The sequence below is a fragment of the Monopterus albus genome, unplaced genomic scaffold (assembly GCF_001952655.1).
Source record: "Monopterus albus unplaced genomic scaffold, M_albus_1.0 scaffold78.1, whole genome shotgun sequence".
Lineage (NCBI taxonomy): Eukaryota > Metazoa > Chordata > Actinopteri > Synbranchiformes > Synbranchidae > Monopterus > Monopterus albus.
The window spans coordinates 231,564-247,697 of record NW_018127958.1 but is presented as its reverse complement, the minus strand read 5'-3'; the positions used below and the strand labels follow the sequence as shown (position 1 = coordinate 247,697).

Below are 16,134 nucleotides of genomic sequence, written 5' to 3'. Positions count from 1 at the left end.
TCATTTTTGTCCAGGCCAGTTTCATTAGTTAGTTTTTTAAAATGTTTTTGTTGAACCACAATTCAAAAGCAATGTCTGATTTTTATTAGTTGATTTTCAGTAAATTTGTATTTAATATTACTTTTGTCAGTTTCACGTTATTTCAGCGACTATTGTGAGTTTCTCTTTGTTTAACAGAAGGGTACCAACAATTTTGTCCACGTCTGTATGTACCCATTGTGGAAAGAATTTCCTTGCAAAGGACAAAAAAAAAAACAAAAAAACAAAAACAAACATTTAAATGATCTATTTTTTTATCATGAGAGAAAGATGCGAAAACACTACACATAACCAAATAACATTATATGGAGGACAAAAAAAAATCTGGTTACAGAAAGCAAAAGCTACAGGTAAGCACATGAGAATTTGGCAACAAACAGTGTGAGTGTGAGTGGTTGTCTGTCTCTGTGTGTCAGCCCTGTGATAGATTGGCAGCTTGTCCAGAGTGTAACCTGCCTCTTGCCCAGTGTCAGCTGAGACTGGCATTGACAAATGGGATTTCAACACTGCAAAATCAGTGAAGCGATAGAGGCAAACACACAAAAGGTACAACACGTACACAGGGGAAAAACAAACATAATCATGCATGAATGCGCATGCTACTCATTGCAGTCCGTACTCACACACACACACCTTGACTAGAACAGGTAAGATGACATGAAAAGTCTTGTCCAATGACTTGTAGACTACAGCACCCTGGCCTACATCTTTTGCTCAACTCACCATTGTCTTTCTCTCACAAACTCCCTTTTCTTCTCCTTAGTTGTCTCAGTCTTTCAGACTATGCTTAGTGCTTCAATTGAGTCATACTGTAAGGCACTTTTGGACCAAACCGTTCTAGTGACTTAATTCTAGGGACTATTGAATCCAATTCAGTTTTATTTGTATGGCACCAAATCACAACAAAAGTAGTCTCAGGACACTTTGCAAAGTAAAGTCTAGGCCTTACTATTATTATTATTATTATAGAGGAAAAACCCAACAAATCTCCTACTGGGGAGCCCAAGAACTACTATACATACCTTCACAGGCTTCTTTTCTGTTTGCATTAACACTGCCAGTAGAAATGCTGAAGTGACGTAACGCTAAGCTGGTCGACTGTTAGCGATTTGCCAACAAACTCACAACAGTTAACACATAGCGAAGTTACATTTCCAGTAAGTGTTTTATGAGCATACCCACATTCTCTAGGTGTGGACAAGTAAAGACTGTTAGTGGGGAAAGATAGAAAGAGAAAGTGAGGGAGAGAATGGAAGTGATTAAAAAGAGAAGAAAACACAGGCTCCTTTAATAAACCCAAAGAACCAGAAATGCTGGTATAAGAGAAGTGTGTGTTTAGGAGAGAGGAACAATCCACTTCAGGTGGCGAATGAATGCCTGCAATACCAACCCATCACCACCATCATTTCTACCTGCAGAAGTGTGATGAAAAGATGGAGAGAAAGAAAGAGAGAGGGAGGTGGAATAATGGATGCATTATAGAGGAATGTTTCTAAATTGAGTCTGCACCCCTGCAATGCTTCAGAGTTATTTTACCATGATGCAATGAAAAATTGAATTGACTCTGTCACAAGTGGGGGGTGTATGTTCAGAACCGTAGGGTTTCCTGAAAGAAAATAAATAATATAATAAATAATGAGCCAGCCAAACAGATACTTTATGGGGTAGATAGCAGATTCTGTTTCATCAATGGATTTGTTTTGCTTTATTTAACTGAGCATAAGTTGCTGTACACACAGTCTAATCTGGTGGTGACTGAGCTGTTCCACTGTAACAGTTCAGGTGTTACTGTCATGGCCTTAAGGGCATTACATTGGTAGGTGGTAAGCAAAGAGGTAAAAATGCAGCTATTTTGCCTCCCCATCCAGATTTATCCTGACAGTCTGGGGATTGAAGCAATGACAGCTCATAAGCCTGCTGGGCATGCTACAGTAATGCTCCTGAGAGCTTGAGAGTGTGACTACAGCTTTCTTACAACACAGTATGTGTTTTCTCTCTCTCCGTTCTACTTCACTATTGAAAGTGACTTTTTTAGGGCCTGGCTGGAGAATTTATTTGTTACATGCAGTGTGTCAAAATATTATCTGATGTCTTTTTTTCTGTCAAGGTCACCACTCCACTCTGGGAGATGATAATTCTGTCTCAAAAATTTCAGCTCATATGGCTGTTGTCCTGAGGCTCCCAGACTGTGGAGCCATTCATATAGCAGCACCAGGAGAGATTGGTATGATGAGGTGAGCAGGTGGGCTTACCTCAAGGCAAAAATGGTCCACATTCAGACTTCCAGACCAGGGTCCTGCATTCTCACCTGAGACCTGACATCCTTCCTCAAAAGACCAAATATTTTACATAACTGGGGACAAAACGGCAGTAAAATCCACACATTGCCAAAATTGTGTGCGAGTATGAGGCACAGGAAAATCTATAATTGCCACTCCACAGCCCCACCCCAGGTAAGTCCCGCCCCTTGCTAAACTCACAGAATGACTACAAGACATGCATGTTTGAGGGCGTTAAATAAGACAGTTTTGACAGTTCTAAAATCAGCAACCCCCCCCAAAAAAAAACAGTCTAACGTCCCTCCTGAACTGCTCACACCACTGGTGAGCTCCAGAGCTCATCTACTGGCTCAATTACCCCAATCTGGAGCAGTCAGATTCTTCTTTAACCAGCCTTTTTATGACGAGTAAAGCACAGTATGGGTGTCGTCTAATGGGGATTACCCCCTCAACATACACATCAGTCTCCTCACTAGTTAATCCTTAAACATTAGCACATAAATAGTCAACCAAATGAAGCACATCTTCAACTAAAGCCTATTTATCAACCCTACATCTAAGCATAGTTATAACTCATTTGAAAGCCTCACTCTGAGCCTTTCACACTCAAACTGGAAAACTCAAAAGCCAGTTCTATTTGTTATTGCATACAGTCCACCTGTCCCATATTCAGAGCTTTTAACCGAATTCTCAGACTTTATATCTGCATTTACGCCTCCATTACATGTCATTAACCTTGTGTCTCCTCTCTCCCGTAGTGTGTCCTCTTTTCTCCCTTTCTGCAGGTTGCCCTGGATCTGGAGCTCTACGTCTCTGATGAGCAGTCACCGGCCACATCAACCTGCCTAGTGTTTGATTGTTTGTTGTGTCCTGTTGCTTTTCTTCTTTTGTCTCTCCTCTATCCACTCACCCCAACCGGTCGAGGCAGAAGGCCGCCCACCAACAGCCGGGGTCTGTCGGAGGTTTCTTCCGTTTAAGGAAGTTTTTCCTCTTCACAGTCACAAAGTGCTGCTCAAAGGGGACTTGTTGGGTTTTTCCCTAATAATAATGATAATAATAATAAGGTCTAGACCTTACTTAAGTATCCTGAGATGACTTTTGTTGTGATTTGGTGCTATACAAATATAATTGAATTGAATTTAATTGTGCCTCTGGTGCATAAAATCGATCAAGCCTCAGTATTACACAATATGGCACTGACAACTTGAGCAGAGTTCAGTGGGGTCTGCTTCAACTTGTGCAGATGCAGCACAGCTTACTGCTATCACAGGGGCCTCATATAACGTCACAGCCTTTACTTGGCATAGTCTAGTATTCAACTTTATTTCTGAGCCATTATGACATGATTTAAGTGACCAAGCTTCTTCAAAATGGACAGCAAACAACAGAAAAAGGATGGCATGCCCCATTGCTTAGGGCAGGCCTCCAGAAATGTTCAAATCATTGTCTTGAGTGTTTTAGGAAACCTTTCCAATGTTCCCTATTACTGTGGTTGGTAGGCAGAGGAATAAGGCTATTTTTAATTTTCACCTTTCAAAATTTGAACTTATATCAAATTGAACAGTGTCCAAGAGAATAAAAGCTTAATGAGATGATCCACTGTATAAGGGAGTCACCAGTAACCACTACCTGACAAATATGAAGATAAAATCTTTTAGATTGTTTCAACTCATACGGCCATTGCCCTAGGGCTTCTTGAGTGCTCTACCATGTGCATAATATCACCAGAGAGAGGTATGTGAGATTCATTTGGGCAGGAGAAAGAGTTCTCATGCATAAAGACTTCATGGCCTTTGCAATACAATGTTTTTCCACCATTCCAAGGATCCACTTGGCCCTCTTTTCCTCCCCACTTTCTTGATGCTCTCTTATTACGTCAGGGCCTCTTGGTAATTGACCAGCCCACGCTCCTCTGCAAACCTGACTGCCAGTAATCAGTGCAAAGAGCCACAACATTTCTCAGCCAAGAAGCAAAGTTAAATGTCATGGCAGCAAAAGAAGAGAAGTAATCTACAATGTGTGACTTAAAATCTTTTAAAATCCTCTTTTGCACACATAGCTGCTGCTTCCCTATCCTTATGTAGGGGCCGTTAACACACCTTTTCCCTTTAATTAACATAGCAAGTAGAAATTTAAATGAAAACAATATTGGTTTGCATACCACAGGGAAACGTATCCCTATAGTTTGGGATATGGACATAGCAGCTTGACTAAATGTTGCCACTATGAGCACAATAGACAAATCCATGCTTTTCCTTACACTTTCTACAATAAGTTTACTTATCTTTAATCAACTTTTCTTCTGTCCACATAACTATCTGTTTTCCTGTTCTTACAGTGCCTCTGCTCTCCAGTTTTTCAGGTTGCTACTGAGAACTGGCACTTGATGCTTGGTTTCCTGCAAGTAGTTCAGCTTGAAAGGTTGAAATCCCTCTCTTGCACATGCAATATAGCTACAGCTCATTGACCATAACTTCTGCAGCTCCATGGAAACCTAAACTTTGTGAAAAGTTTGCAGTGGCACAGAAAATGTGAAGCTGCCTTACAGTTAACAGTTAAAGACACGATATATTCCTGAGTAAAGCTGATTTTGTTGAGTTCATACAAATCTGCAGTGAAGTCCAAGAGAAAATAAAATCTTAGCAGCGTTGTCTCAGAGTAGTTATACTGATAGCATTTTGAATTTTGACAGTAACATAGTACTGTAGTCTGACACCGAGCAGTACCCAGAGATCTATATAAAGAAAAATGTGTCTGAGGTTGATTATGAAGTCATCGTAACATACAGATGACAGCATTTTTGATTAGAACATATTACAATAAAGTTACAAGTTAATCTGCAAAAAATGACTTAACTGTGTATTGGTTCTACCAGTGTATTATTAGGTCTATACAGTAGATAGAGGATAGTTAGTCTGTGCTGTCAAGTATGAGCTAGAGGAGAGGTGAGGTGAAGTGAAGCAGTGGATGGAGGGAAGATATAATTGTGCTTCTGTGACATTTTTCCATAATCCCTCCCAAATGCCACCAGTGTCAGGAGAGGAGGTGGTGGGAGAAGAGCAAAAAGTGATGGAGTATGGCAACAGAGAAACCATCTAGTGCTATAGTTTTGTTGAGAATGTACAAAATATCCCACCCTATAGTGCATTACATGCACATTTACATACTGTATGTGGGCATGTTCTTGTGTATTTGCATAAAAGGTTTGATGGATGTCAATCAAAGAGATGTTAGTGGCAGTAATTACCATAAAAAAATAGTAACGCAGTGATTGCATCAAAAGAACATGATAGATTGACTGCACACATTTGGTTGTACACCCACACACAAACACACAAAATGTCCTTCAACAAATACAATAGTCATTTGTCACTGCTTGATGTCTTATGTGTAGTATATGTGTGAATCTTATCTCTGTGGCAATTCTGGCACTTAAATGTGTGTACAAGCTGGTCTAGGTGTGACTGCCTAATGTCCGCCTATTCCACATTTAGACTATCTGAATGACTGTCTGTTTGTCTTTGGTCAAGCCGTCCATCTTCCTGGCCTCTGATTTAGGGTGAAGCACACAGCAGCAGAGAGGAAGGCAGAGACACAGGGCTGCTATCGTTCCAAGGTCACAGACTTACACACGGACAGATAGGGCTACCTCAAAAAAGGAAAATAACTACAATGGGCAATTTACCCAGAAGAGGCAGGGATGATGGCCAGGACACAGATGTATCCACACAAACAGAAACACACATACACACAGCTGTGCCTCAGGGCCAAGGTTCTGGCAATGCATCATTACCCTCCCTTGGAGATGATTCCATATCCCAGCATGCATTTCTCATGTGGAGAGGAAATTATCCCTGGGCCGTGCTAAGAGCCAGTAGAGTGTGTCCTCTCTCCTCTGTCTCTCTTTCTTATTTCCCTTTTTCTTTCTTTGAATAGCTTGCTCATCCTGTGACTATGCATCACACCCTTCTCTTGCTCTCTCTCCCTGAACCACCCAGTAACTAAGATGTTCTTTATTGCACCTTCATTTTTCTCTCCTTCCGCCTTTGTTCTATGTATGAGGTAGAACACAGATTAATAATAAAGGACAAAAAGGTATTGATTCGCTCTCTCCCTCTCTGGCCTGTCCTCAGTCTGTCAATCAGTCCAACAACTATTCATAAAGGTTGAGCTTTTGCATTGTTAATAAAGCGACTATTGTGAAACAGCTGCAAATTGTCATATAAGCATCTTTTTCTCTCTCTGCAGCAGCTTTTTTTGTCACATAAGAAGCTTAGGAGCAGTAGTCATCTGTTGCCCCAACAATGTGCAGTCCTCAGGTCTTGATAATCATTTGAAATTCACATGTAAAAGGACAAATGAGTTGCCTTTGAAAAAAAGGGCACATTTAAAATCCATTTTCTACTATGGACATTTTACTAGTTATTTATAGCATCATTCAATTTTTTTAAAATTAATTTTACTAGATGGTTGCTTGATTTTGTGTAGTTGCAAGTACATATTACATGGTTGCTATGGTGCATTATGTGTATACAGTAGCTACTTTGTTGGAACAAGTGGTGTGAGCAGTAACAGCAGTTGTTTTCCAACAGTAATGAGAGCCTCAACTCTCCTGGTTGCTCTCCATGGTGCTGAAACTTTCACATTCGGTGGGGTTTTGTCTCTGTCCGTGGTGCTGAAGTATTCAATGCCCATCTCTCACTCTCTCTTGCTACTGTATTTTGATCACTTTCAAGTGTACCTATGCATGTGCACGTACACACACACATACACAAGTGCACAAATACACAATGATGTAATTCTCCTTGAGACTGTGTGACACATGTATTGCATTCATACATACAGTAAATGTCAGCATGCACACAAACCTGGACACACATACACAGCACCCTAAACATTCACATGCACAGTCACCACTGACCAAATTTTCATAATGTGCAATGTGGTCAAGCAGTGAGTCAACAAATGCTGAGAGATCATATCATATTAAGATACTGTAAATAGCTATTTCATGTCAGCAGGTCAGTTGTATCTAGCAAATAACGGTATTTCTTTTACCTTGACCCACATGTTTTACTTCAGTCTTGTGGCTTTTAACACAAGAATTTTGTATTGGGTTTTTGATAATTTATTTGGTAAAACTATTATGTGAATGTAAAATGTTAACTGTAACATCATTAACACTTACTTACTTACTTACGCTACTAAATGTTGAGATTTCTGAGATGAAGTAAACAACCAGAGTTTGATTTTGATGAGGGTTTTTATCTTGAAATGCTGTGTCTACATTTGAGGCTGATTGAGGGTTTGATGAGGTTAGTCAGCACCAACACATTATACTACATTCTCATTTGTGATCACGTCACAGGTTTTCTCCACTTTCCGTCCTGTCAGTCCTCATTTTTACAACCCTGTGAATTCTCCTCATTCATTGAAACTTCCCTTGTGACATTTTTTCACCCTCTCTAGGCTTTGTACAACAGCAATTAGCCCCCACCCCCTTTCTACCATCCTCCCTGAGATAGTTATGTGCCTTGCATCATTTCCTTCCTCTTTTCTTCTTCTTTCTACACTCCATCCCTAAACAAATCTCTTTCTTAACATTCTTCCTTTATCTTCTTTATTTGTTCATTTTTAATTTCCTTCATTATTGACTTCTATCCCCCATCCACACCACGTGTTACCATGCCTTACTGTATTGGTTCTGTAGCTCTGTGTTCTACATTTTCCTCTTAATCCTGCTCCATACATTTTTGTTCATATTTGGTTTAAGCTGGAAGCTCAGTGGGCGTGAGAATCTCTTTTTACAAAGAAAGCTTTAAAGAAATCAGACAAATAAAACAAAGTGTAACACTTATCTGCACTATCCCTGCACTTATCCACACTTATCCTTTCTTTCTTCTATTATTCACCCCTCTCCATCTTGGGTTTCATCTACCTCCACTTTTTTCCCTTTCTGCCCAAGAGACTTCTCTACATTCACTCACTCTTCAAAAAATGTAATGGCTCTTAATTGCATTACTGACTACCATGGACACACACACACAAACACCTACACACAATACTATACAGTAACATACACAAGTTAGGCAGAGAATGCAGATTAATTATAAAAAGATATAGTCTCATATGAAACACACGCTGCACATTTACACAACCACTAACACACACAGACATAACCTTTGCCATCACTCAAAGTGTTCTCTGTCTCTAATAGCTGCTAACTCATTTAGCACTTCATGTTAGCTCAGCTAGATCCAATTACAGCGAGAGAGAAAGTGAAGTTCGAGTAGGAGGCCATTTACCCTCACGGATGTAACACATCCAATCCAATCATATTATATCAAATACTGTAGAATAACAGATTGCTCAAAAATGAGGTGTACCTGTGTTGTTGTACTTCTATCTAGAAGTGACTTGGTTTATATAAGTCTCATGAACTCTTTCTGCTGAGACTTCTTCAACTATGTAAAGTCTTATGCAATAGTTCATGAATTTCCTTGAGTGGTCACATTCTCCTGGCGGTTGTGCATTCATGTGAGCTTGCCTGACATCCACTGGTGCCATACTAAAAGCAGGATTTTTGGACTGCACGCAGTCACACAGCCTCTCTCTCTCTTGTTCTTTTTGTTGCCTTCGTCCCCTGTGATTGACAGATGCTGCTGAATACTTGATCCATTCACGTCTCTGTAATTAATGGAATTATACATCAAAAGTGGCCTGTGAGATATATATATATAAATAAAGGGGGGAGAGTGAGCTTTTCTTAATTACAAAGACAGGAGGATTGAAGTGATCATATTCCACTAGGACTCTCTTACACACAGCATGACACTAAGGTAGGCAAAACAGCAGTGGGTGACTGCAGTAACATTGTCTTTAATTAGCTGGTTTTTTCTTTATGCTGTATGTAAGAGGTAACTGCATAGGACTTGTTCTGATGGGATTAAGGCTGCTTAATGACCAACATCAGCACTGTGGGGAAAAACTACACTGCCTTTATTTATTTCAGGGACTGTCCTCATATAAAATATAAGTACAGTATATACTGCATGTCATTTGTGCAAGCAGGTTATTATAACCAGTTTGGCAACATCTAGTGAGAGTTGTAGTTACAGAATAACATGAGCAAAGAATGAAATGTGACACAGTATATAGAGGGGGGTGGCTGTGGCTCATGAGGTAGGGCAGTCGTCTCCTGACCAGCAAGTTGGTGGTTCGACTCCTGGTCTCCCCCCATGCCTAGGTGTCCCTGAGCAAGACACTGAACCCCGAATTGCTCCCGGTGGCTTGACTAGCGCCGGTGCATGGCAGCCTGTCGTCATCGGTGTGTGAATGTTGTGTGTGAATGGGTGAATGGTGTATGATCTTCTGTAAAGCGCTTTGGCCAGTGCAACACACTGTGAGAAAGCGCTATATAAAATACAGTCCATTTACCATTACAAAGTCTGAAGGAGGTTGGAGTGGCTGGCTGAAATACAGTGTTTTCCCTTCAGGAGAGCGAAGTTCACTTCCATTGAGCAACTTGTCTTTTTCCACCTAACCAAGTAATTTTTGTTCCTAAACCTAGCTTGTAAGATTCATGGTGCTAAACTGACCTGCCTGCTGTCCAGCTCTGTCACCCATTGAAAACATCTGGCTAATTATGAAGTGAAAAATATGACAAAGGAGGACACCAAACTGTTGAGCAGCTAAAATCCAATCTCAAGCAAGAATAGGAAAACATTTTGCTTTCAAAACTCAAGCACTTGGTCTCCTCAATTCACACACATGCTACACATGCTTATAGAGTGTTATTAAAAGAAGAGGTGATACAACACAAAGGATAACATAGCCCTGTCCCAGTGTCTTTGAAACAAACTTGAAAAACATTGCATTCAGTTTTTATTTATATTTTACTCAGCATTCCAATGAGTTTGGGAACAGGGCTGTAGACATTAGCGTATAGATATTGAATTCAAACAGGAAAGTATGGCAGTAAATACAGTCCAAGCATATTTATGTTTGTTTTTCTCCCTTCAAGGAGTTGTTCTGTCAATCTCAGCCAGTCATAAACTTCCTTTCCTTTAATTAGCATAATACTACAGTATGTCTCAAATAGAAGCTATAAAATTTTCCTCCTAAATGAACTCAGCCCGACTCCCTGTTGTCTTTTGCCTACCGCTGACACTGTAAAATTCAACAGGTGTTAGTACTAGACTCACTGGGAGCTGTGGTCCTGAAGGAACTGCACAGTTAATGTTGCTACAGTAGATTCATAACTAGTTGACTAGTTTTCTGGATCCAAGGAATGAAATGTAATCCAAAGTATAATATCACAAATAACAGTATGTAAACAGACAGAAGTAACAAATTGTAATATATAAATATAGAGGAGAGAGTGAGCTTTTCTTAATTACAGGTAGGTAAGAGGACTGCAGTGGTCACAATCCACTAGGACTCACAGCATGAAAGAAAAAAAACAAAACAAATGGTAATAAAAGTTTGTTTTTATATTTTGAACGTCCATATTAATCCCTCTCACTGTTTGTCACACTTGACCTTTCAAATGCCTTTAAGCATCCTGTGCTCCATGAACTTGCACATTGGGGTGCAATGAACCCTGTAAAACAATCACATACATGCTTACGCACACATTAAACAAACACAGCCCACACACTGCTTTCATCCTACCTGGGGTCTTTCTGAATAGAATCAATGGAAGGGGAACGCTGCAGGCTGCCTTCAGGCGGCAGGGCTGGGCCAGACTTGCTATAGGGTGATTCCACCACTGAAGGGCAGTATTGCAGGGTGCGGTAGGGGTCTGCCACATAGGGGTCTGAGCCATACACATCTCCGCTGCCACCACCTCCGCTTGAGGTGTATCCTGGCCCCACTGTGGAGTAGTTGTTTCCGCCACGGCTATAGTTTCCTGTTCCCGTGCCATGACTTCCTGTGCGCTGCAAAGGGGCGGAGTCGACACCAGGGGAGGAAGGAGCTACAGTAGGAAAGTAAGGACAAAGGACATAACTTAGGACCTGGTCACAGACACGCTGGGTCAGATCTACAGGACAGACAAGGGGACAGAAGGGGAAGAGGTCAGAAAGGAGGGAGTAGAAAATAAAAAAGGAGAGGAGTGATGGACAGAGGATTAAAAAAACAATGGGAGCAGAGGGGAGGCAGAAAGGCAAAAAGAGAGATGAAAAGGTTGTTGGAGAGAGAAAATAAATGCCTCCATTTTGATGGATAAATATTGGCCGCATGCCCAGGATTAATAAAAAGGACCAGTGTTCAACAGAGGAAAGAGAAAAAAGGATCAACAAAAGTTGTGTAGACATAAGTTTGATGTCATATTAATGACTGCTCAAAACAATCTGTAAAAAACAACATCTACTATTGTACATGTCCAAATCACACTAATCTAAAGCTATTCTTGAGAGTATATAGTATTTCTATATAGACTGTCACACCACTTAGCTATAGATGTAAAGTATAGTAGTTTTGTTAAAAAAAAAACATTTTCAGAGACTCAAACTGTGCGTTTTGCCAGTCTTGGAGGGGGGCATCTGTCATTGTCGGCTCTGGATACGAGGGTAATTCATCACTGCACAGTTTGGGAAATTCATAAATTCATTTTTAATCCGTTCAAGCAATGGTCAATGACCTTTGCAGGTCAGTGCAACTGGGGTGAAAGTTCCACAGATTTGGAAATTTTGTGCACCACCGCTTAGTTTGACGCAATATGGAAGTACACACAAAGCAGTCACACAGCACAATGCACACAAAGAACGTGTGCACAAAGGCTGCTTTTGTCCACTGTAATGTGAACACAACAAATTAGCTTGCCATTTTCATGCAATGAAAAATGGAAACTTTGCACCTAAGTCTATTTGTGGGTAGCTCAAGGACAACTGCAGAGCTTTTTCCATACAGTGATAAATCTGTCTGGTAATCAATAAGGCCAAAACAATACATACAAATAAATACAAAATGAACAATGACAGACCACGTTATTTGTCTTTAGAGTAAGATGGAAATTGAATGGGGATGAAAAAAGCCTGCAGGGGCACAGCTGTCACCTTCCCTCCCTGTCATTGTGGGATCAGTTATATATCAAAGTGTTAATGTCAGTCTGGGGACCTTGTTTCTCTGCCTGGAAAAACAGTGACACAGACAATGTGGGGGTGAGCCACCTCATCAGGACCAAGGTATGTGGACCATGAAACACATTTACATGCAAAAACATCAAATATGTGTTCTCCAGGAAGAATGTGATAAATCAGACTCATGAAATCAATATAGAGTCATGTGATTGACTTTAACACAAGGTAATGAGCCTATTTTTACAAAGTGAATTAGCATTTACTGTCTGGATGAGACGATTCACACAAACTAGAGAACACAGCATATACATACTGTATAGGCCAGGATACAAGCTCTCCAACGTGTTTTATATGCACATATGAGAGGGAGCACATATAAACGCCCATATACACCCTGTTTAAATCCCTGCTCTAAATTAACAAAGGAATACAGGTTGTGTGAATGTGAATGTGTGGTGAGGTTGAGAGTCTCATCATTATGTGACCAACAAACTTGCTCTTTAGCGTTGTCTTGAGTGGTGGCATTTACTTGACCTTCACAACCTTGTTATCAGTCTCTTTTTCATCATTCTCTCTCTCTCTCTCACACACACACACACACACAGAGCCATGTGTATTTACTTCCTTTAGCCGGATTCAACCAATCTTTAATAATCATTTCCTAAAGCTTTTATTTAACTTTTTCACACCAAGTCTGATAACCCCCATTAGTCAGCCTACCAGAGGCACAAGGGACCTTCTGGATGATGTAACTACATATTTAGCATATAGCAAAGTTTTATTTCACAACTCTGAAATTTAACTAACATACTGTAACTCATTTCTGAGCCAAACAATGAAATAGTCAAAGATCCAAAGAATTGGATAGGAAAATGAAATGGTGAGTGAGCCTGGGGAAAAACAGGGACACAGCTAAGAAATGGAGCTGCAGTTTAAACAAGACCTAAACCAGAAGCGAGAGGGAAACAAGAGGTGATGGAGGGGGCAACAGTAAAGCCACACAGAACCAGGGGTATAGGAGGGTAATGAAGCAGAGTTACACCCATCAGGAGCAAATCCCAGTCTTTTCTGTGCTCTTTAAATAGTATCTGTGGTGTGTCTGCCTTTCTGAACATCTCATTAGTAGCTGGAGCTTTAAGCTAACATCACCAGTGTCAGTGTGCACTCACCAAGAGACTTGACGCCCACATGGGATGAACCTCAGAGTGAAAGAAGGGGTGAGAGAACAGTGAAAAGAAGAGAGAAGGAAAACAAACAAACAACAACAAAATGAACTGTCAATGTATTTCATGGCCTCTGCTGTAACCACTGAATGGGGATGTCCTTGGGAAGAAGATGAAAAAAGGAAAGACAACACAAATGACAGAGTTGGTAGAGAGCATACACCCAAAGACATTTTCACATTCTGTTATTTTGTATTCACCTTCCCCACACATCTTTATACAATCCATTTTCTTCTTCATTCAGTCTTTCGTCTGGCCTTCCTCTCTTTTTCTCCTGCCTTAAGTAAATGGACTGCTGCTGAATTTATCATTTGTTCTGATAATGGTGTGTTCTGACTGATGACTTGACCTTTGCGGCTATTATTGCCTGGCAAAAATCAGCATGCTGTTGCCTATTTATGCATTTCTTGTCATTGTGTACGTGTTTCTACCGTGTGTGTGTGTGTGTGTGTGTGTGTGTGTGTGTGTGTATACACTCCTGTATTCTTGTCCTTATGAGAACCAGTTGGGTCTTAAAATACTGGAGTCATGATATTTTGACCAGCTTTAGATTTTGAATTGTATCAGTTGTAGGGGTTGCACCACTTACATTTTTTTAGAGTCAACATTTTTGTTATGACATTTGACATCAACTAGTCAAAAACTAAACTAAACAAAAATCAGCTGTGTGCCACATTTTAATGGGTTCTCAGTGACACTGAAGCAGCTGAAGTGGGTGCCCCCCAACCACCAGTTGGCAGCAGTGAGCAAACTGCTGTTTGGTGCACCAGAGTGAGGATAAGAAGTCACTATGCTAGGAGACGCCACATAAAGCTGAGATTGGTGCTTCATTCGAACTGTTTTCAAACAGAGTGGTTTGCTTTTACAAGAGAAAAGACTTTAAGGTGAATGGTCTTCTACTTCTATAGTGCTTCTCTATGCATTGCAGAGCACTCAAAGCACTTTCACATTATTTGACCATTCACCCACTCACACTCCCAAATTCACACACCGGTGACGTCACCGCGTTCAGCGTCTTGCTCAAGGGCACTTCAACATGCAGGCAGAAGAAGCTAGGAATCAAACTGCCAACCTTCCAGTTAGGAGATGACCCGCTCTACCTGCTGAGCCACAGCCATGGTGACTAAACGGCTGGTTTTACATGCATGTGTATTGTTTGTCAAGCTCCAGCACACAGCCATGCACCAATGTTTCTGGAAGATGCATCCGTGACTGTCCATGTATACAGATGGTGACTGGGCTACTGTTCCACCAGCTCCCACTGTGATGCTGCACAGCTAAAGACTTTTGGATACTTAGTTTGGTGACTGTTTCATCTGCATAACCAACAGCTGCTCAAGCGTGACAACAATGAAACTCCACCTGACTGAGCAGTCAGTTTAAAGTTTACTGGCATTTACACCCAGGTGTTCCAGCTGTTACCTCAGGGTGCAGTTTGTCACTGCTAAGTGGCAAAAATGACTAACTACTCACTGTGCTGCATCAACAGCCTTTGCTATGACTAGTCAATGTCATGTTGAATAGGACATCTGCATGATGAAACCAACTAGTCGACTATTTGACTAATCTGTGCAACCCCTAGTCAGATGGGATTTGAGTTTAGAATTAGGATTCAGGTTAAGGTTAAGCAGGTTAACTGAGGGTTAAGGTTTGAGATTATGGAATAAGGTCCTGCATTATTATACTTCTGTATAGTAAGACAAACATAGATTGCATGAGTGTGAGAGGGTCTGTCTTACATGAGTCTGCTAAATAACCCACAAGAAACAAATTGCTCACTGTGCGAGTTCATAAATACTAAACAAATCATGAAACGTGACCTACACATGCACACAAACAGACACATGTATGCTCAACACCTCTCACACCAACACTGGTGGCATGAACTTAATGTTTAAGAAGAAATAAAAGAGTGGGTGTGTCTTTGTATTCCCTTGCTTTGGCACAGAGTAAACAAGTTGCATATGTGCTTCTGTTGAGAAATTAGTGATGGGAAAGGAAACTATTAGCCATTTGACACAGTGATACTTCTGCAATTAATCAACTAACTGAGGGGCCGACAAGCTTAGAGTGGGACTGACTATTTCTTTGGGCTGCTGAGATGAGGAATCCCTCCATGAATGTACAAGAGATGGAGGGCACCAGGGAGGGAGAGAGAGAGAGAGAGAGAGAGAGATAGGAAGATGATGATCAAACCAATCCTTTGAACCTTCCACGTCCGTCCTTCTCTTTCATTCTTTCATCTCTGCCTTGATTTTTTTCTGATCCTACTCTGTCTCCGTCACTTTCTTTTTCATCATTTCCTTTTCTTTTCTCTTCTTTCTTTGCATCTTTCTGTCTCCCTCTAGGTCTGTCCCTCTCTATCAATGCCTCAATCCACCTTTTTCCTCACCTATTGCTTTTGAACCCTCTTTATAATCTACTGCTCTCCCTCTGTTACTGCAGTTTACACCCTTTCCCTTTTCATTTTCTTTTGTCTGTTATCCTCTTTCAGTCAACCTTTTCTGTTCA

General features: G+C 40.7%; 1 protein-coding gene across 1 annotated transcript in view; it reads right to left on the bottom strand.

Moving 5' to 3' along the window:
* The window catches only part of ctnnd2a (catenin (cadherin-associated protein), delta 2a), a 228,182-nt gene that overhangs the window by 92,255 nt on the left and 119,793 nt on the right, over positions 1-16,134 (bottom strand). Inside the window, exon 8 of the mRNA XM_020606459.1 lies at positions 10,992-11,295. Within this exon, the coding sequence (XP_020462115.1) occupies positions 10,992-11,295 (304 nt within the window). The remainder of the gene's footprint in view (positions 1-10,991; positions 11,296-16,134) is intronic.